The 23,272-nt window shown below is 40.8% G+C and overlaps 2 protein-coding genes across 18 annotated transcripts in view; both read right to left on the bottom strand.

Moving 5' to 3' along the window:
* Window positions 1–3,762, bottom strand: part of LOC140916898 (vesicle-associated membrane protein 1) — a 96,324-nt gene extending 92,562 nt beyond the window's left edge. Inside the window, exon 1 of the mRNA XM_073358792.2 lies at window positions 3,672–3,762. The gene's annotated coding sequence lies outside the window, so the exon portion shown is untranslated. The remainder of the gene's footprint in view (window positions 1–3,671) is intronic.
* A 9,673-nt stretch (window positions 3,763–13,435) lies between these two features.
* The window catches only part of PIK3CB (phosphatidylinositol-4,5-bisphosphate 3-kinase catalytic subunit beta), a 185,370-nt gene continuing 175,533 nt past the window's right edge, over window positions 13,436–23,272 (bottom strand). For 14 of the 17 annotated variants that reach the window (XM_073359996.2, XM_073360002.2, XM_073359999.2 and 11 more), the window contains 2 exons: window positions 17,019–17,151; window positions 13,449–14,983 (listed from right to left, as the gene is read on the bottom strand). In XM_073359996.2, coding sequence (XP_073216097.2) covers window positions 14,846–14,983; window positions 17,019–17,151 — 271 coding nt within the window. In that variant the 3' untranslated portion in view covers window positions 13,449–14,845. Of the gene's footprint in view, window positions 14,984–17,018; window positions 17,152–17,186; window positions 17,497–23,272 lie in introns of those variants that run through there. The other 3 variants (XM_073360009.2, XM_073360010.2, XM_073360008.2) reach the window with 3 other exon arrangements.

Raw genomic sequence — 23,272 nt, 5'->3', positions numbered from 1 at the left:
CTGATCACTCACGTGACCGCGCTGACGTCGCCTCCTCGCCCGGTATCGCTTTGCCAGGCTCCGGTGCTGCATATACTGCTGGATAATGCGTGTGGTGTTTAATGTGCTCCTAATTGCCAAAGTGAGCTGAGCGGCCTCCATGCTTGCCTTGGTATGGCGTCCGCACAGAAAAAAGGCACGGAACGATTGTCTGCCGTTGCTCTGACGGAGGGAGGGGCGACTGACGTCATGGCTTACAGGGTTGGCTTCAGGGAGCTAAAATCAACAAAGGGGGTGTCTTTACATCAAGGAGTATTTCAGGCAGGACTTCACGGAGGGTTCCAATAGGAAATGGTGCATCTAAGTTATCGTTCTTATTGGAACAAGAAGGTTAGCCTGGCCTCTGATTGATACATGGCTAGATTTACCTCGCTGCACCTTCTCTGTGAGTGACTGCAGTGTGACCTAGAAGAATGAGTCCCCTAGACGGGGGAGGGGGGGAAGCAAATGAATACAGAACAAATCTGGTCTATTTCTTGTTTTGATCCACTCCATCTATCTTTTACATCTTTGGCTGGCAGCAGACGGTGCAGAAGGACTGCATGCCATCCACATCTCATGGCTGCTCAGCAGAAGATGGTACAGTACGACTGCTAGCCATCCTCATCTCTTGCCTGCCTGGCAGAAGATGGTACAATACGACTGCTAGCAATCCTCATCTCTTGCCTGCCTGGCAGAAGATGGTACAGTACGACTGCTAGCAATCTGTATCGCCTGCCTGCTCACCATAAGACGGTTCAATAGGACTGACTGCAGGACTAAAGAGAATGACCTGGTCAAGTCACTCCAAATTTAGTCCCTGCGCCCATGTCTGTCCAGGCACTCCCAGCCGACGTGGCCAGGAGCACCTCGGACATGACGATGACGGCTACCAGTCGTACTGTATCATCTGCTGCCACAAGGCAAGGGGTTGCTGCTACTGTGTAGCAATGCCGTACCGCGTCTGCCAGCACCCAGGAGTCATAGGGTGACGGTTACCTGAGCGGGCTCCATGCTTTCCATGGTATGGCATCTGCACAGGTAACTCAGGAAAAAAGGCGCGAAACGATTGTTTGCCCTTGCTTTCACGGAGGGAGGGAGGGAATGGGGGCCTGACGATATGTACCCAGAACCACCCGCGACAATGTTTTAGCCCCATTAGGCACTGGGATCTCAACCCAGAATTCCAATGGGCAGCGGAGACTGTGGGAACTGTGGGATAGCTACCCACAGTGCAACGCTCCGGAAGTCAACTCTAGCCTCGGTACTGTGGAAGTGCTCCGCCGAGTTAATGCACTTAATGCACTTAGAGCATTTTCTGTGAGGACACACACACTCGAATATATAAAACCGATTTCTAAAAAAACGACTTCTATAAATTCGACCTTATTCCGTAGTGTAGACATACCCTGAGTATCAATGATCAAACAGCATTCCAAGGCTCTGAAGGTACCATGCCTTTCTTGCCATTACTTAGAGCTAATACAGAATTATAGCATTTAATTACTTGGAAATGCTGTTTTGTGTCTGTGTCCCCAAAAATCTATAATTGTTCCACCTGAAGACTATTAGTCTTCTCCTAGCTTTTTTTAAGTGGGATCCAGATATTAGAGACACTTTGCAGGCTGAAGTGCTGAGCTCTAATTGCTTTTAATTTTGTTTTAACAGTGATATTTTGGAGATTGTGTGTGTGTGTGTGTGTGTGTGTGTGTGTGTGTGTGTGTGTGTGTGTGTGTGTGTGTGTGTGTGTGTGTGTGTGTGTGTGTGTGTGTGTGTGTGTGTGTGTGAGGGAGCCTCTGAGGTAACCAAGAATACTTGGCCATTATTTCGGTATATTAGGAACGCCATCAGTAAAAACACACAGACAATTAATTACGGTGTTAAAAGCAATGGAAAGCAAAAGACCCTGAAATATAAATGGGGTGGAAGAAAAGAGATAAGTGCTCAGTCATTCAGAAGCTCAGCACATAATCACATACATAACTGTAAGGACAAGAATAGTTCTATTACAAGGACTAGCTACATTAGACTAATGAGTACAGATAGTAAAGAGAATATGGGCAACTTAATCTTACTGGGCCCAGTCCTGTAAAAAATCCATATATAGGGCCTGACCAAAGTCTTTGGAACTGGGAGTCTTTCCACTGACTTCAATGGGCTTTAGAACAGGTCCATTTTGAGTACCTTCGCTTTTCCATTACCTACTTTCCCATACATTTACATTGATAACCTTAATGTTACACTGATCTTCAAACTCCTGTTTAAAGAGAAAAACGAATAAGCTACCTAACTTCAGCATTAATAGTAAAATAGCTTCATCTGCAGGGCTCTGAACTCACCACTGAGAGGTAGAGGAAATTCCTGCCTCTCCAGCTGCTGCCACTTAGGTGGAGATTATGGTCTACTCTTCAAAGCTGGTTTAATAGGGAAGCTTCAAATTGAGACTGCTGTATCCCTACTACAGAAAAACACGTCTTTTTTTTTTTATCAGGCAGGCCTTGAATTTGAAGTAGGTTGTGGAAAGCATTAAAAACTACAGAGAGACCTGTGAGGTCTGTAAATGTCTGACACCTGCAACTTTCTTCTCTCCTTGATGTTGGGGCACTTTTTTTAGAGAATGTTTCCTTGTGCATTTCAATGAGATATTCACAACCTCTTTCATCGCAGCTTACCTCTGTTCACTCTGCACAGAGAAAACACACCAGGCCCTAGATTAATCACAGAAAGGGTGGGACTTCCCTCTGCTCTGCTAAAAAATGTGGGCAGCTGCCTACTGAGCGCAAGAGTGAGGTTAACTGCTGAGTGGCTCTGCTACTCCTGAGTTCTTTCTACTTTCCACATTCACACATGTCATAGTGTGTTCTTGGTAAGCAATTATAACTGAATTAATAAAAGTGAGAGCTAGATTGGTCCTGATTCTGCAAGGAGAGCTGTACACAAAAGACCTCTGTGCCGGCATGGAGCTTGTTGTAGGATCTGGGCTGTGGACTATTGTATGCGAGGACACAAAGGCTAAAATTAAGGAAAATACATAGCTCAGCCATGATGGATTTTCTGATCACTCGCTAACTCAATAGAATGCTACCTCCTTTGCATTCATTCCTAAAAATTAGGGTTGTGTGATTTATTTTAGAAAACAATTATTGGGAAATACTTCAAACTACAACATATGGGCAGGATGGGCCGAAGCTGCTTCCCAGCAATTTGGAGCAAGTCAAACCTACTATGTGAGTCAATCAACCAAAAGTGAATGCAATTACTGAATATCAAATGTAGAGCAGAGAGACTAATTTAATCACAGAGGCCACAGGGATAGTGCTTGGAGACGAAGCAGCACAATGCGGAAATTAAGATTAATCAAATATTTTATCAGGAAAAAGAAGAAATTATTTTCAAGCAGTGGCCAAGTGCCTTCCCTGCCTGTTGCTTTATGCTAGTTCCATCTCAAGAAATCAGTTTGCTGTTCCCCTTCTCTGTCTGTACAAGATTGTTTTATTATCTCCTATTATTTGCTTTTATCAAGTGAGCATCTTTCTATTTCTTTGGAAATTAGTTTAATAGTACATGGTAGCACCTAGAATAGAGACATTTATCTTACTTAACAGCCATACCTATTATCCATAGCTTAGTTAAGTAAAAATAGCCATACTTACCCCTTCTTCTTCCCTTAGGATTTTCCAAAGCAGGTGTTTGCTCCATCTGATGGAAAGTGCCTGCTGTCTGAACTCCACAAAACCTGCTGCATTCCTGGAACATCCACAGGTTAGTACAGAAACTTGTCTATATAATTCAATTGTACATTGTTACTCATGTTGTTTTGTGATAGCAGCATAGATCTGTGAACCTGCCATCTCCTGCTCTCATTTGTTTTATTGTTGCTGTTATAGTTAAGATGAGCTGGCAGAAGGCAAAGAGGGAGAGTAAAGATGACAGCGTAGGTGATATGAAACATGGAAGGAAAAAGAGAGAGCGTCTGTTTAAGAAAAGGTTTTCTGCACTGAATTTCTTCTCTGGGCCTTCCAAGAGTAAACTGTAAGTAGGTCTGAGGCTGAATGCTCAATGACTCATGATAAGCAGCTGTACTAGACACAGTGCAGGGTCCCATAGCATAATCTTTAACTAGAGGCCGTTATTTATACGTAATACTTTTCACTTCTAAATCATCTTCTAACCAAAGCCCACAAAAAGCTTTACAAACAACCCTGTGATCTGCTTTTACAAACTGGGAAACTGAGGTATAGAAAGATTGAATGACTTATGTGGATTTGTTTCCCAGTGCCCACATTTACTTGTTGGTACCCTTGTACAGTACTTGTTAACACTGAGTTGTGACAGCCCTGGAAATCACTTCCAGGACTAACATTACTAAGCTGGTGAATCAGTGTTTGCACTGGTATTGTATCCTGGAATCACGGCAGAAGTAAGGTGACCATATGTCCCATTTTTTAAAGGGACAGTCCAGTTTTTTGGGACTTTTTCTTATATAGGCGCCTCTTACCCCCCACCCCAGTCCCGTTTTTTCACAGTTGCTATCTGGTCACCCTAGAGAGAAGACATGATATGGTAGCAATATATAGGTAGAGCTGAAATCAACACACAACTTTATAGGTACTTGAAAGTTGCAAGTGTGGTGAGGTGTGTGTATGATACCACATTTTGAGTTGTGGGCTTAAACTTCAGTTCTTCCCTCTGAAATATGATCATGTAAAACTGATGTCTCTTTACTCAGCAGGCTTGCTCCTTGGTTAACTGCTTTTCTACATACTTGTTAGCCCCATTGGAATGTTGATTGTTATTACCTACTACCTTTCTTAGTGTCATTCATGTCACTCCAGGTCCCCCTTAGATGAGATTAAACTGAGGGCATGCACAGTGCAGAAATTATTGTGGATTGCTAACAAATTAACTTGAAAAAATGTCCTCGCCCAACCCATAGTCCAAAGCTGCTTTCTTTGCAGCTCTGCTAAAAGTAGTCTGTCTTTGGTCATTAGACCCAGGAAATTATGATCTTAGCAAGAAGAGCATGTAAGTATCAGCAATTAGTACATTAGGCTTGATAGCCACATCAACTTGTTACATGCTTGGCACAGATTAAAATAAACTAGCCAGAAATGACACTGAGAGCCAAACTCTGTTCTAGATTACACTGGACCAAATATGGAATAACTCTATTAATGGCAGTAGGGTTACACTAGCAGAACTGGACCCTGAGACATGAGTTGCGATGGAACATGGACAGATTTTGTGGGTTACATTTGCTCTCTTCTCGGGAGCTTGTTCTGGGGACAGAACGGGGTAAGAATTCAATTTCAATATAGTGATAAAAACAGGAAAATCATGCTTTCCAAGACAAGGAGGCCTCAAACTAATCTGAAAGTGAGGACAGCTGAAAATGGAATAGAGATTTTTCCAAATTTGTTATAAAAAGCAGTACTGTTCTAGCTGCCCACTCTCTCAGTATTTTACTACACCAACAAGCTGACATAACAGCGCCAGTCCTCACATGGATTGAATGTATTTCTTCGGATCCTACTGTCTCGGTACATAGAAGTACCAATAAGCCCCGATCCCGCAAACACTGTTTGGGGACTATTCATGTAAGTGCTTGCAGGATTGAGACCTCAGTTAGCATTCAACTCAGCAGAAGGACACTGTTATACTCAGGTCATTACTCTTCATTTTTGTGAGTGCTAGCAGTGTCCCCTTTTAAGCTTTTCCAGTTGTCTCTGTTGAAGGACAGAGCATTGTCATGTTTTCCTGCTAGTCGCTGAAGCTGCATGTGAGTTCACAAATGCAAATGGGCACTTTGTAGGATATATTTGGACTTTGTTTTACTAACTAGGGCCTGATGCCTGCAACGATCTCTGCACGGGCAGACCCCTGCACCGAGCCCTATGGAAGTCTGCACATGGGACTCCTTGCAGGATCAGCTCCATGGAAAGTGCATATGTGTGGCTGTGTGTAGTGCCAAAGCGAAACTGCTGTTCTAAATTAAAGCCTCTTTCAAGATACCTGCAGTAACTTTCACTGAAAGAGGGCATTCAAGACAGCTTTGTTCTATAATTTTAAAACAAGCAGCTCAAAAATTCCAGCTTTGAAAAAGCAAGGTCTGTGACCTGTAGCATATTGTAAGTACCAGACTCTGCTTATTCCTTCCACACACATATTCTTCAATGGTGTTTAAATATGGCACCTGTTGTTTAGAACATGCCACAGAGAAAACCTCGAGGGGGGGGGCGGGGTTAAAAATAGGGCATTAACAGCTTCTGCTAAGCTCATTTTGCTATCAAAACTTTATAGGTTAAATTTGTCACTGTTTTCCTTCTATTCCAGCCCTCAGGGGAGGAATCGGGTTTTTGAGGACAAGAAGAGATGTTTACACAGGAAAGGTTCCAAAAAAATGAAGCCCCCAAGGGAGGAAATGTGTTCTCTAAGGCAGCCACACTCGGGGAAAATGTGTCCGAAATGTGAAATCATCATCTGCCGGAAGTGTGAGACACTGCACTCAGAAAGCAGTTTCATTGCCCACAGCTTATTGGATCACTATGACCGAGGAGACGCCTGCTGCGGTACTGTATTCCCCAAAGGCCATCATGGAAATAGGGGTGATCAAGGACTCACAGTAGATTCCTTGTTTATGCAAGATGTTGAAGCTCCAAAACATTAAAACTCCAGCCCTACACTTGGATCCATATAGGCTCAGCTTGGAGTTGGCATGGATCTGAAAGCAGGACTGGGGTCTAAAATTGCATTGCATGCTTGCTACATATACCAGCTGCACATTGAATAAACCTAAATATTGTGAGCTCTTCATATGTAAAGTAGTTTATAAGTGTGTGAGCTGAAAGCTTTTTAGGCCTACTAGGACCTATGTTTGCTCCGTAATAGCATCCTCTTAAAATGGATAGCATTCTCCATGCCACTCTCTATGAAACAGGTTAATCAGCTGCAGCAGGAGTAGTGCAGAATCCTAGATGCAGATCTTGACAGTGAATGAAGAATTTTGGCTTATATTTGTTGGTAAGGTGTAGGGCTGTTCAGAGGGTTTTTTTTATTACTGATCTGGCATATTAAACACTTTTTTAAATTTATTTTTAAACTGCGTGAGCATGTATGTGAAATCAGAGACACAGCCTTAGTGTCTCAAGTCTTCTGTTTATCCACAGGAATCCTTACATCCCTCCATTTCCCCACAAGCCATCCTCCCATACCCTCTAGTTCAGGGACTCTCTGTAGCTTCTCTCACCATCTTCCCATGCCTGGGGCTCTGTCTGTCCATTCCCTGCCCCCTATCAGCAGACAGGGCGTATGATCTCCCAGGTTATCGTTCCCCACTCTTCCTCCTCATGCCAGCAGCTGTGCACACCCCCATTCCCCTTATCCCTCAAAGCAGGTGCTATCCCCTCCTCTGCACATACAAGGGTCTCCCAACTCCCCCACCCCCACCCCGCAATGGCAGGGGCTGTGTGCACCCTCCATTGTCTCCTTTCTGTCACGGAGATGAGTCATTCAGTGTGTCAACATACTAAACTCTATTAGGAGGATAGGCAGAGAGGCTAGAGACGGTTAGGGTGGAAGGTGGTGTTTGTATTACTGCAGCACCTACCAACCCCAGTCATGGACCAGGATCCCACTGCACTAGGAGCTGTACCAACAAAGAATCAGAAGGTGCCATTAGTTTGATGTACAGACAATTGTAAAGGTGCTTGAAGCTGTGGTTCTGCTAAACAGAGGGCAGGGGCACTTTTTACATCTCCCATGTTTCCCCTTAGGGTTTTGCCCTTCTATGCCCCCAAATAGTGTTCTGCCCCCTACTATCCCCAACATTCATTGAAATTGTAGAATTGACTGGCTGTGGCATTCAAAATTTATATTGCAGACAGACAAAGAGAAATGGTGTTTAAAGCATCCCACATGTGGCTAATCAGAGTAGAACATTGTGTACCTGTTCTATTGAAGTGAAACAAATTACAGATGGGGCCTAGCTGCCCATATCATACTAGGATAACCATCTTCCATCTCAGATGCTCCCATTAGCAGTTAAGGCTCGATCCTGCACCTGTAAGAGAGTCTGCATTGCTACCATGGTCCATGGGAGTTGAGAGCATTCAAGCACTTGATAGGGTTAGCTTTAGTTGTGTAAAATGGGCATCTGAGCAAAATTCTACTCTGAGTGATCAAATGTGGCAGATGGCTGTAGGCGTAAGGAGCCCATATCCAAAGAGAAGTTCAGTTATATGCCCAAGCAGTAAAAGTTCATCTCTGATCAACCTTTTTGTTATCCCCCTAAACACAGAAGATTATTCTAAGACATAACATGCTGATCTGCATGGAGCATCTCGAAGAACAGCTTTCTTTGTATTATTAGAGCACACAAAATGTACCCAAATGCACCTTTGCTTTTGTGCCTGAAGACATGGTCAATGATACAGTTTGTATGATCATGGTCATGGTACTGAATTGCAGCTTGCAGACACAAAATGCCTTGCTTTCCTAGCCAGGTGGAGAGTGGTTTGCCAACCACCTTAGAACTGGAAAAGAAACCGAATGGTACTAAATCTTACCCTTATAAAGAAATGACTTTAAACACTTACTAAATAGGGGCAGTTTTGAGAACTCAGTGTGTGGGAGATTCAGACATATAGGCTATGCCTTGTATGTATGTTATTAATAGCAGCCAGTAACAGTTATTGTACTTATTTGAAAAAAACAATATTCTTTAATAAAGCTGAAGCCTCTGTGTGCCTATGTCAGTGTTGTAACTCATCTCATGAAAAATGCAACATGCAGATTTTTAAGTGCAGGTTCCTCAGATCATAGACAAACATCTCAGTCCATTTACCCTGAGAAAAAGCCTTAAGGTGGCTCGTGAAAAGAGTTTTCAGACAAAATGTGAAAGATTCAATTTTATTTCCTGTTTAAATGTTCATGGTTCATTTTTTGCTCTCCTGGTTAAGAATTTTGGTTGGGGTGGAGGGATTTAATTCCACAGCTTCCACTGATACTAAAGGGAGTTGTGTTGCCTATCGCAGCTTTGGAAAAAACTCAGCCTCTGCTCTTATTCACAGAAAAATCACTAGAGAGCATGTGTATATTTTCTTTAAAAAACCCAAACAAGTAAGTAGGCATGGAGACCACCAGCCTTGTAAAATCTTGGGGGAGAAGCTATTTTCTTTACTATTTTGCCTGGATTGGGGTTTACAGTTGCTACAATAATAGGTATCCTTATCCCTTGCAGGGGTCCTTTTAGGTCAGTTTTCGGGTACAGTGGGGCAGCTTGTACTGATGCATGTGCTCTACCATGGTCTCTAACTAGAGAATTTCATTTTCCGAGATCATTACTCATCTCCCAGCACCACTACTCAAGGTGAATTGTTTTAAAGATTACAAAAAAGGTTGACATGTATGAACATATAATTTCATCTTTAGTATTAAAGACAGGTGATAGTGTTAGATTAATACAGTATATTAAAAAGATTGATAATCGGAATACTGATTGCACACATTAAGAATAACATTTGAAATCACATCTTTGTTTTACTGAAAAGGAATAAAATCATCATAGTCTGACACTCTAATAACTAAGTCTCTACTAGCTAATTATCTGATTTCAATAGTTCCAACAAACCAAATAATAGGATCAGGTTATATTATGAATAGTCATATTAGATGATCTGAATCAATTCAGACTGTTTAAAAACGATATGCGGTAAGAGTTATGAAATCAACATAAATATACACAGCTGTGAGGGAGTGAAAGGGAAGCTGCCTCCCTTGGAACACAAATATGAGTTAGCACTTAACAAGCAAATACCTAGATGGACAGTTGTGAACATCTGCCACCTTCAAGCAGTGAGTGCAGGAAGAGAGGGAAGGAATATACAGAAGATGAAGCACCTTTAGGGAGCAGCATACCTACCACACACTTATGAAGTCAAACAAGAGAGGAGATGACAAAACAATTTACAATTTATGCTCTGGAAAAGGGTGCTATTACAGCTTATTTATCTTAGGTCTGGGTGTCTAGGTGTATCTTCTCTTCTACAAACATGAGTGACTGCAGCTAAGGGGACTGCTTTAACAAAGGGGAATATTTTTTTAAAAAGCAAGCGGTACATAACAGGGTAACTTATTACAATTACCCTCCTCAACATCTACTTAAAATAATGTGAAACTTCATGAATCAGAAGATGTTTCAGTCTCATAATTTGTAGTCAGGATTCCATGTATTTGACAGCAGTGGAATTTAAGTCTTGCTGTAGATTTAAACTATACAATCTAAGCTTTTCATTCACCTGATAACTATGTCTAGTCACCTATCTATAATAATTATTTGAGGGTGTCAACAAACATGTGCACCAGGGTGATACAGTGTACTTGCACTTTCAGAAAGCCTTTGACAAGGTTCCCCACCAAAGGCTCCTAAGTCAAGGTGTAAGAGGGAAGGTCTTCTCATCCATCAGGAACTGCTTAAAAGGTAGGGAACAAAGGGTAGGAATAAATTATCAGCTTTCACAGTGGAGAAAGATAAATAGCAGGGTCCCCCAAGGATCTGTATTGGGACCAGTGCTGTTCAACATATTCATAAATGATCTGGAAAATGGGGTAAACAGTGAGGTGGCAAAGTTGGCAGATGATACAAAATTACTCAAGATAGTTAAGTTCACAGCTGACTGTGAAGAGTACAAATGGATCTTCCAAAGCTGGGCAACAAAAAGGCAAATGAAATTCAATGTTGATAAATGAAAACTAATGTACAGTGGAAAACAATCCCAACTCTACATACAAAAATTATGGGGATCTAAATTAGTCATTCCCTCTCAAAGTGCTCTTGGAGTCATTCTGGATAGTCCTCTGAAAACAGCTGCTCAGTGTGCTTCAGCAGTCAAAAAAGCTAACAGCATGTTAGGAACCATTAGGAAAGGGATAGATAAGACAAAAATATCATAATGCAACTATATAAATCCAGGGTACATCCACATGTTGAATACTGCATTCGGTTCTGGTCGCCTCAAAAAAGATATTAGAATTGGAAAAAGTACAGAGAAAGGCAAGTAAAATGAGTAGCGGTATGGAATAGCTTCCATATGACAAGAGATTAATAGGACAGACTGTTCAGCTTGGAAAAGAGACTACTACAGGGGGATATGATAGAGATTTATAAAATCATGAATGGTGCAGAGAAGGTGAATAAGAAAGTGTTTACTCCTTCACATAACACAAGAAACATGTGTCACCCAATGAAATTAAAAGGCAGCAGGTTTAAAACAAACATAAGAAAGTACTTCACACAATGCACAATCAACTTGTAGAACTCATTGCTGGAGATGCAGTGAAGGCCAAAAGTATAACTGTGTTCAAAAAAGAATTAGATGAATTCATGGACGAGAGGTCCATCTATGGCTATTCAACAAGATGGTCAGGGATGCAACCACATGTTCTGGGTGTCCCTAGCTTCTGACTGCCAGAAACTGGGACTGGAGGACAGGGGATGGATCACTCGAAAACGGCCCTGTTCTGTTCATTCCCTCTGAAGCATCTGACCACTGTCAGAAGACATGATACTGGGCTAGATGGAGCCACGTCTGACCCAATATGATCATTTTTATATTCTTAGTCCTCATCATTGAGGAAAATCTTGAAACTGTCAAACAAGTGTAATCTGATGCCATGATGTCTACTGGAGACTGCAATCAGCCTAAAACAACAGCTGTCAGTGGGGTGAATGGCCATTTACCTCAATGGGATGTTTACACCAACACCTAACAAATGACTATTTAAAATGTCAATGTAGCTAATTACTTCTCTGCTGATGATTTTAGCGGAACTATCCAGCTACTGATCCCACTAGCCTCCCCTATGTCAAGGGCCCAAGAATTCCTACCTAGATGACAAAATCTCCAGCCTTTCTGTCTCTCTTGCCACCTTCTCCAAAGCAGGTGTGTTTTCTCAGCAAAAAACGTGCAGCGCATTACAAACTGAAACTTGAAGGACAGCCTAAAATTCAATTTATGAACATAAATAGGGGAAATTAATATATCATTATTATTTAGTTAATTAAGACACTCCATTTTTAAATTTAAATGAAGCTGTCACAAAAGTCTCCAGGCTGCTGAGGAATTCAGGAACCTTGCTGCAGCCTTTGGCTCCAGTTCACTGCACAGTGCCTTGGGTCTTTATTTATTTAAAAGAAGGGACCTTGTATGGTGTGAAAAGTTTACCTCAGTCACTCAAATACATACTACTTAAAGTGTGGTTCTTCTCTGACTCTGGAAAACCAGTACCCCAAAATTTCATGGTTGCATCTCAATAATTTCCCGACCAAGATGGCTCAGTTTACAAATTGAAAGAGATGATTTTTCTAACTGCTAGCCATGAAAACAACTCCAGTTTGCCTCTCAGATTCTAGAGTTTTCTGGCTCATTCATTGCCAACCACAAATATGGGGAAAATAAACGATAATCATGAAGGCAGGGAGGTGCAAGGATGCTCCAGTACAAGCGCCAGTACAAGGTCTAGTGTTCCCTGGGATGCTAGTTGCACCAAAAGGAAGCAGGGAACAGATGGGGCTATTTATCTATCTCAGGTACTTATATACCCTCCATTAGTAGTATCTGAGTGCCTCACAATCTTTAATGTACATATGCCCACAAACCCCCTGTGAGGTAGGTAAGTGTTATCCACATTTTACAGATGGGGAATTGAGGAAGAGAGAGAATTAGTTATTTGCGCAAGGTCACTCAAGAAGTCTATGGTGGACCAGGAAATTCAATGGCTTCCCAAATCCTAGGCTAGTGCCCTAACCAGCGGGCTATCATTCCTCCTGTCATGGCCCTGCAATACTTGTGCACCAGACAGGAATAATGCAATATGTGCATTCCCCACTGTGCTCTCGGGAGTTTTCGGAGAGATTGCACTTCCCTGAAGCTCAGTCCCTCCCAGAAGTACTGCAGTATGGCTCCACATGATCTCTAATGCAGGCCTCTACCTATCAGACCTACATTAACCCTGAGTAATCTGCCTTGTTGTATAGCAAAACTAAACATGTCCAGCAATGGTTCTGCTAACTCAACTGAGCATTGGTTATAGATGTTAATTTTTAGGCAGTGAATTGGTAGAAGCTGATGATCTGTCTCCCTTTAGGGTGAAGACAGATTTGTGGCCATTGGAGTAGTTTTTCTTCTCCCTTCTTCCTGTCTGCTCCTAAAAGCAGAGGGATGATATGGTACATGGTTACCAAAAGTAGACAGGCAATTAAAACAATTGATATGTTAGCATATTAACACAACAGGCTTTACCAGAAACATCACTAGCAGCAAAGAACATGGAACATACCCAACAGTCGGGGCAAAACAACATTTCAGTCCTTTCATATCTGACAAAAGAGAACAAACCAAGTATGCTGTACTTCTAACTGGCTTAGATTTGGTGTTTGGTCTTTAAAGAGGACAAAATAATTCACGCTATGAACAAAGTAAAATAATCTTTAATGAAATTCCTGTGTAAAACAATTGTTTAGTCCAAAAGGTAAATATATATTTAATTCTCTTTCAAATGTCAACACAAATTGAGAGCTACCAGTGGTCTTTGGAGAACAAACAGTAGTTAAGTTCCATCTTGCTAATGTTCAGAAACAGTATATGTTACACCTTTAAAACAGCAGTTTCTATTGCACGTATCACAATTGCTCTCCATGTAGGCACCTAAAAAACTGATACCTCACTAAATAAATTAAAACAAATCCAGTTTCTTTAGCAACCATTTTAAACTGAACACAAATATCCTGGAAAAGTAATATTACTGCAGGCTTTTAATAAATACAGTAAGAACAGATTTATGACTCCTCACTGGTGTTTTACAACATGTTGAATTTTAAGTATGGACTTTATTTTTTATAAAATCTTAAGTACCGACCTGGTGGTACAATTTCCTTATTATTTTGGTACATATGCTCTGTTAATCAGTATTTGTATTATATTTAAGTAAAATTTTCCATATACTGTACATACTTTACACAGTGGGTTTGTGTGTGCATCAGTGTTATGAACTTAAATGGAAGACTGAGTCAAGCAACTCTTTGCAGACAGATGAAATAACTTTGCTTTTTGCAAAGAGTTAAAAAACAGATTTAATTGAAGACAATACACTTTTTCGGAGGGATTTTCAAAAGCATTCAGCAGTGGCCTAATTGCTCCCAGTGAAGTCAGTGGGAGCAAAGTTAGGCCAACACTAAGTGCTTTTGAAGAACTCCCATTAGAAATCTTACAAATATCTAGATACTGTTCTTTCAGCAGCAGTACAAGACTTTAAGCACCTCCCTGTAGTACAATAACTGTGGCTACTCTTTACAGTAGAATTAATTAATGCATTTATACAAGTATGGCAGATTTCATATGAAAAAATATATACAGTATGTTTAGAATTAAGATATCAAAAACTTCCACCCTTCTTTTAAGCCCTAATTTTAAAACAATGAGCAGTTTCATAAGAGGTCTCCAAGCCTCTCGAGTGTGTAGAGTACATTAGCCCAAAATACAAAAACAAATATTTACACTTTCTTAAAGTACCAAATAATTAAAAAAAGAAAAAAAAGAAAGTATCTAGTAGCTCTCAGCGTGCAAAGTCAGCAGGAACTGATTATCCAGGATATTTACTATTTGTTCAGAAAGTCTTGGGATCAAGCATTAAGAAGCAAAAGAATCAGCAATTATTCAGGCCACTTCCTTTTTTCTGTTTTGAAATACATTTTGTTGGTCAAGCCTACAGTTCCCTTTTTAAACACTTATTGTCAGAGTAATATTCAGTTTAGTGCAAATCTAAAAACCACCTAGGATCTGTAATCTTTTCGAACAGTGTGAGCCATCCAGTTCACTTTAGTAGTCCAACTTTCCCGGAGCGCTTCATCAAATTTTTGCTTAAATTGTTTTAGCGCTTCTTCCTCACTCTTCCCTAAGGCAAGAGAGTCCTGGAAACAAAAAGGTACTGTTGGGAATTTAAAATCCAGTTACGTCCCGTCCCCCAGCATTTTTAATTTTTCTAAATCACATTCTTCCTTCTCTACTATAAACCTTTAAAATCCATTATTCATTTATCAACATACAGTGATATTTTCTGGACTTAAATGATAAAATTAGAAAGAAAAAAGAGGAAATCACAGGTTTTTTTGAGAAACTAACCAACTTTGGCCAGCGTTTGCTGTTAAAGCAACAAAACAATGGCTAAAGAAGTACATGGCACTAATTTGCAGTTCAGTAACTAAAAGTTAAGAGTGACATACAGGCAGATGGCAACTCAATGTTGGCAAAAAAGAAATGAACTGTCGGAGAATATAAAAAAGTGACAGCCAGGAAAAGCTGGTATGAAAAATGTACTTTTACCTGAGTGATGCAATTTGCAACATGCTGTACTGTTCTGTTTTGAAAAGCATTCCACTAGCCCTCTCATATGAACGTGAACTACCTACCTAGATGATAAGATACTTTTAAAACAATTTCTTTATTTTGACTCAGAAATTAAGAAAAACCTTTTTCTTTACAGCACTATCTTCATCAACCAATCTGTGGGGTCATAAAAAAAACTTCTTAGGGTATTCAAGCACCTTCAATTCCCACTGATCTTAATGAGATCAGCACCCTGGAGGGTCAGAATCTGACCTCTTGGTGCCAACTGGCAGAGGGCACAGAGGTTCATAAGAGTCACAGAGATCCCCCGAGTCTGGTATCCACATACTAAATTGCCAAAGAGCGTCATGTAAGGTCTCTATTGAAAGCCTGCGTCACACTGGTCCCCATATCCACTGGTCCCCTCATCGCAAAATGTATGTATGAACAATATGTAAGTAGTTATGTATGTATACTGCAAATTATGTTCTTAAGATCTGTGCCTTGGGACTGGTCACCAGAATGTTTTAAACAAGTTACTTTCAGGTAGGAGATGCTTATCTGCCTCTCTGACGATATGTAAATTGTGTACTGTGTGCTTCGTAATGAAAACCTATGTACACTCTGAGAAAAATGCAAATCAAATGATAGTAATGTCTCCTGGGGAGATTCTAGATAGGAAAAAACAAGCAGTGGAGGTTACCCACTTTACAAGTGAAGACAATGAATCATTGGAACTGTATCTGGAGGTGCAGAGATGCACCCACTTATCCTTTGCTGAGACGACAAGCTGCCAGCACACTTGTCTTTTGAATGGAGGATCACAGCCTGTCTGGCTGTTTGACACTGGGAGAGAAAATTTGGGTGAACTAACCTTTGAGAGGCATCAGAATGTCCTGTTAGTTAAGTTTAGGCTCTACAAAGTATATTATTAGTTTATTGTATATGTTTGTATATTTTATATATTCTACTAGCTTCTTGAATGTATTCTTTTTTTAAATAAACGTATTGTTTTCACTATAAAAATATCTAAGTATTATGTGGTAAGCAGAGCTGTGGTCTAAGATGTAACTGATAAGCTGGTTGTACTGTTCCTTTGGGAGCAGAGAATTTGGGAGTTCTGTGAGTGTCTAGTGGATCCTGGGCTGTGAACCATGGTGTGATCCATCTAGTGTGATCCATGGGGCCGCTCAGGGGCCTCAGGGGTTGGAGTGTACCTATCATTAACCAGTAAAGGAGAGTGGGGTTAATGGAGGCCTGGAAGGCAGTGCTTGTGTTGCCAGAGACTGGTGGAGTTGGGGAACTAACCACAGCAGGCATACACAAGCATTCCTCACCACCTGGTGGTAATGAGGTTCCTCAAAACCCATGGTACCCCCAGGAAGCATCACAGATCCCTTGAGAAACATAACTAGTCATTCCAGTATCTTACATACAAAATAGTTGAGGGAAATGGGTCTGTGCCTCAGTACTAGATACCACTTGAAGAAAGCTCTATTATATGGAATGGAATACTAGGGAAAGGGCTTTCAAAAGTAAGGAAATGCATTTGCTGTGTGATCATAAATTCATGTACAGAAGAAATGCTAAGTCATACTGAGCTGTAGTTCTGGTTTTTACCTTGAGATATTGGATATCCTTGACAGAGGTTAGCTCTGGAAGCCCTGCAGTTAACATCAGTGCAAAGAGTGTGATAAATAGATTTCCATGTCTTCGCAGAATCAAATATGCGTCTTCACAACACTGGCGGAACCTGAACATCCATCACAAAACATATATGCAATGGACATGAAGCAGGAAAAGATAGGTGAGATAGCTCTTCACAGGTCATCTGGCCCAATACATATTTTTTCAAATGAAATTAAGCTTAGTATACAATTACTGTCTGAAATGACACTTGTGAACTTTTATTTAACCCTCCAGCTGTTCCACTTCCAACCCTGCATTTGTTTGCCAATATACATACAGTAAATACAGACAGTATCAAACTGAACTGTGGGCTAACTGCTTATTCTACAGTAGAAAAATAGCTCACTGACATTCGGTTTGTTTTCCATTTATCCAGCAGCACCAACTACAGGCAGCATTATGGCTCCACCTACCAGAAGCAAGGATGCAAAAGGTCAGTCAAACTGAATGTCTGAGCATCAATATGCCCACTTCTTTGTCAATATGGGCTTCCGTAGCAAAGTGGCGACTCACATCAAAGTAAAATCTCTGAGAGACTCCTCCTAAGAGTACATCTCCACTGCACACTAAGCCCAGGTCTCTGGGACCGGGGCTTGTGGACTTGTTGTTTCCAAGCCCATGCTTGACAGCCCACACTGCATTGTAAGCCTGGGTTTACAATTGCTGGACCTTGCTAAAGCATCAATACTGCACTACACAGACCTTCTGACTTGGGTCAGTGGCTTGAGCTGCATCCACATTTCAAAATGACAGGGCCTGAACCCAAGTTACAGCAGGACTCTGTCTTTGACTGCTTCCCCCACCCCCAAGCAGGATTCTAGGTTCTGAGTGCTTGCTGACCTGAGTCTTACTGATTTGTGTGTGGATAGAAGGGGGACAAGTCAGAGTGGGTAGGAGTCAGGGATGATGTAGAAAGGGAGAAGAAAGGACTTTGACAAATAGAATTACTGGTGGGCAATTTTCCCTTGTCGCATGTACGTTGCCTTTCATACTAGCCAATGACAGTAAACAGAGTCAGTGGCTGTTGTAAGCAGTGGGTCAAAGGACTGGCAGCCAATCTGCACAGGCCGAAACTGTAGAGGGCCAAAGATAGAAGGTCTCCACAACACTGATAGCCATGGGGGCTATGGAATTGGCCAGGACGTGGACTACAGATTTCAGAAAGTCTGCTTGAGTGACAAGCTCTCAGGTAGGTAGAGAAGTCAGAGAGATGAAGTCGAGCCTCAGGGACATTACTGTGTCCCTGCCAATGAGATGGTTCAGAGCCCCTGAGTGGAAGGTTTGGTGTGGAGGATGGTTTATTCCTGCTGGCTCCCTGTAATTCTTGCCTACCAGCTACAGAGCCTTTTAGCTGTGAGCTGGCTTGGAGGTATCCGTACAGATGTGCCCTCCCTCTTCATTCTCCTGTAACTAGATTTTTTCTTCCTTTCTCTCTTCTCTTTATGTAGATGAGTTGGAAGACATTAGAGAAGAAACGGAAGAGCTGAGAAAGTACCGTTACTTATCTGATAGTAACTATGGTTCTTTGAGAGGTGTTGTCCAAGTGGATTCCCCTCTTGGGGCACACACACCCCATGCAGCGTCCAGAAGTGTCAGCTGAAGCTGTGCCTACACCTTATATGTCTTTGTGTATGCCTGCCCAGAGGTATAAAGGGTGGAACGGGCCCAACCATCCCTCAGCTCCTTTGACAATCCAAAATCCCAGAGGAGCAGGACTCTGTAGTTGTGGGGAAGGAGGGTTGGCCTTGGAATCCATGTGAGTAACAAATCTTAAAGAATCTCCATTCTTTCTCGTTCAAGTGATTGTCCACATGTATTCCACTCTTGATAAGTGTCAAGGTTCCTTCCCCACTCTGAACTCTAGGGTACAGATGTGGGGACCTGCATGAAAGACCGCCCTAAGCTTATTCTTACCAGCTTAGGTTAAAAACTTCCTCAAGATACAAACTTTGCCTTGTCCTTGAACCCTATGCTGCCACCACCAAGCGTGTTAAACAAAGAACAGGGAAAGAACTCACTTGGAGACGTCTTCCCCGCAAAATATCCCCCCAAGCCCTACACCCCCTCTCCTGGGGAAGGCTTCATAAAAATCCTCACCAATTTGCATAGGTGAACACAGACCCAAATCCTTGGATCTTAAGAACAATGAAAAAGCAATCAGGATCTTAAAAGAAGAATTTTAATTAAAGAAAAAGTAAAAGAATCACCTCTGTAAAATCAGGATGGTAAATACCTTACAGGGTAATCAGATTCAAAACATAGAGAATCCCTCTAGGCAAAACCTTAAGTTACAAAAAGACACAAAAACAGGAATATACATTTCATTCACCACAGCTTATTTACCAGCCATTTAAACAAAAGGAAATCTAACGCATTTCTAGCTAGACAATGCCCTTACTACACCAAAAGTATGAAGTTTAGCTTTCCCTGGGTTTGACTGAGGCTTAGGAAAGAAAACTGGGAGATGAATAAACTGGTACTTCTGGAACTCTGAAAGAACTTGGGTCAGGAACTTGTGATGAAGCCTGAGAGTACCATTGTCCTTATGAAAAACTGTATAAGACAGACTCAATGGAAGGGCCTGTTTTCCCTATCCTTTGAGCTGATACAATAGCTACTAAAAAGCAGTCTTCTGTGATACATGGTATAGGGTACAGCTTACTAAGGGCTCAAAAAGGGAGCCATCAACACTTAATACTATATTGAAGTTCCAAGAGGGACAGAGCTCCCATATTGGGGGGAAAACATGAATAAGGCTCTTAAGGAATCTAGCTACTGTAGGATGAGAAAATATTGTGTGGTCCTGGATAAAGAGAGTGATGTGCAGATATTGCTGTTATATGACCCTTTGTTTCTGGACCAACAAACAATAAAATACTGCTGAAAAGGGTGCTGGGGGAAAAGGATGCTGATGAAATGCCCACACAGAAATCCTTTCCCACTTAGCTTTATAGGTCAATCTATTTGATACCAGTTGAATAGAAAGAGTGTTATCTCAGGAGGCTGTTTAACAGCAACTACTAAAGTTAGACATTTTTAAATCAGCAGGTCCAGATAACTTGTATACAAGAGTTTTAAAAGAGCTGGCTTGGAATGCTGGGGAAGTCCCAGAAGACTGGAAGAAAGCTAATATTGTATCAATATTTAAAAAGGTTAAATGGGATGATTTGAGTAATTATAGGCCTGTCAATCTGGGCATCAATGCTGGACAAGATAACAGAGAGAATGAAACAGGAGTTGAATAATAAAGAATTAAAGGATGGCAATATAATTAATACAAATCAACATGGGTTTATGGAAAACATTTCCTGTCCGACCAACTTCATACTTTTTTTTTTATGAGATTACAACTTTGGTTGATAAAAATAATAGTGTTGACATAATATATTTAGATTCCTGTAAGGTGTTTGACTTGGTACCACTCAACATGTTCATTAAAAAACTAGAATGATATAAAATTAACATGGCACACATTAAATGGATTAAAAGCTGATTAACTTATAAGTCTCAAAGCTTAATTGTAAATGAAGAATCATCATCAAGTGGGTAATGGGGCCCTGCAGGGATCTGTTCTCGGTCCTATGCTATTTAACATTTTTATTAATGACCTGGAAGAAAACTAAAATCATTACTGAAAAAGTTTGCAGATGACACAAAAATTGTGGGAGTGGTAAATAACAAAAAGGACAGGTCACAAATATTGAGCGATCTTCATCACCTGGCAAACTGGTCGCAAACAAACAATATGCCTTTTGATATAGCTAAATGTAAATGTGTACATCTGGGAACAAAGAATTTAGGCCATACTTACAGGGTGGAGGACTCTATCCTAGAAAGCAGTGACTCTGAAAAAGGTTTGGGGGTGGTGCTGGATAGTCAGCTAAACATGAACTCCTGCTGTGACACTGGCCAAAAGGGCTAATGGGATGCAAAAACAGGGGAATCTTGAGTAGGAGTAGAGAGGTCATTTTACCTCTGTATTTGGGACTGCAACCACTGCTGGAATACTGTGTCCAGTTCTGGTGCACACAATTCAAGAAAGATGTTAATAAACTGGAGAGGGTTCAGAAAAGAGCCACGAGAACGATTAAAAAATTAGAAATCAAAAAAGGCGTGAATTGATTAAAATCAATAAGTACCTATATGGGAAACAAATGACTGACAATGGGCTCTTCAATCTAGCAGAGAAAGGTGCAACACGATCCAATGGCTGGAAGTTGAATGTAGAAGAATTCAGACCGGAAATAAGGTGTAAATTCTTAACAGTGAGAGTAATTAACCACTGGAACAATTTACTCAGGGTCACAGTGGATTCTCCATCACTGGTAATTTTTAAATCAAGACTGGATGTTTTTCTAAAAGATCTGCTCTAATGAATTATTTGGGGGAAATTCTATAGCCTGCGTTATACAGGTGGTCAGGCCAGATGATCACAACGGGCCCTTCTAGCCTTGAAACCTATGAATCCAGTTGAGGCTTCTTGCTTTGGATGGAATGTTCTGAATACATGGGGCAAATGCACACAGAATAGAATCCGTATGAACAATCACTAGAAGAAGAATTGGGGAATCACATTACCATCTATGCATTTAGGTCAGGCAACCAAAATATACGGAAAGGAAGTGGAGCGTAAAATTAGTAGCCTTGACTGACAGATATATTGTCTTTAGGATTCTGGTAGGCAGACCCAAAATGCTCTCAATAATTGCTTGCTGCCGAATACAATGGTACATACATTTACATTTAGCCATTTGGCAAAGATCAGTAGAAAATTAGTTTTAGAAATATCACCAAAACTGCTAAATTTTGCTATACACCCTAGAATTTGATGACCGCAGAATTGCAGGATAATTTCTGGTAGTGATAGCAGTGCTATTTCTACTTACACAGTACTCAAGAGGTGTGTTAAAATAAATGTGTGTTTTAACAATGGGTGGGTTTTAAATTCAGAAAAATCATTTATAAAAATATGAACATGAATCAGATCTATGTATAAACAATCTATATTACAAAAGCAATCCTACCTCCTTTTTCTCTTCCACCAACCCCTCCCCCCCCAATAAATCAGTTATATCACATGGCTACAGATAGCTGTGTTTCATGGTTGAGACATCATTGCTGTGAATGCAGACTTAAGAATGGCCACACTGGATCAGACCAATGGTCCATATAGTCCAGTATCTGGTCTTCCGTCAGAGGCCAGTGTCAGATGCTTCAGAGGCAATGAAAAAAAACAGGCAATTTTTGAGTGATCATCCAGTTGTCCAGCCCAGCTTCTGACAGTCAGATGCTTCAGGACACTCAGAGCATAGGGATGCATCCACGACCAACTTGGCTAATAGCCACTGATGGGCCTATCTTCTGTGATATTATTCAATTCTTTTTTTTAAAACACAGTTATGCTTTTGGCCTTCACAACATCCCTTGGCAATGAGTTCTACACGTTGACTGTGCATTGTATGAAGAAGTAGTTCCTTACGTTTGTTTTAAAGCTGCTGCCTATTAATTTCATTGGGTAACCCCTGGTTCTTGTGTTATGTGAAGGGGTAAATAATATTTCCTTATTAACTTTCTCTGCACCATTCATGATTTTGTAGACCTGTCACATCCCCCCCATAATCATGTCTTTTCTAAACTGAACAATCCTAGTCTTTTTAATCTCTCTTCATATAAAAGCTGTTCCATACCCTTAATCATTTTTTGCCCTTTTCTATACTTTTTCCAACTTTAACATCTTTTTTGAGATGGAGCAACCAGAACATGCAATATTCAAGGTGTGGGCGTACCATGGATTTATATAGTAGCATTATGATATTTTCTGTCTTATTATCTATCCCGTTCCTAATATTCAGGTAGCTTTTTTGAGTGCTGATGCATATTGAACAGCTGTTTTCAGAGAACTATGCACAATGTCTCCAAGATCTCTTTACTGAGTGGTAAAAGCTAATTTAGACCTCAGTTTTGTACGTATAGTTGGGATTGTGTCTTCCAGTGTGCATTACTTTACATTTATCAACACTGAATTTAATCTGCTTTTTTGTTGCCCAGTCACTCAGTTTTGGGAGATCCCTTTGTAACTCTTCACAGTCAGCTTTGGACTTAACTATTTTGAGTAATTTTGTATCATCTTCTCAGCTTTGCCACTTCACTGTTTACCATTTCCCAGATCATTTGTGAATATGTTG

The sequence above is a fragment of the Lepidochelys kempii genome, chromosome 9 (assembly GCF_965140285.1).
Source record: "Lepidochelys kempii isolate rLepKem1 chromosome 9, rLepKem1.hap1, whole genome shotgun sequence".
Taxonomy (NCBI): Eukaryota; Metazoa; Chordata; order Testudines; family Cheloniidae; genus Lepidochelys; species Lepidochelys kempii.
The sequence above is the reverse complement of the archived record's forward strand: the minus strand, read 5'-3'. Positions and strand labels throughout refer to the sequence as shown.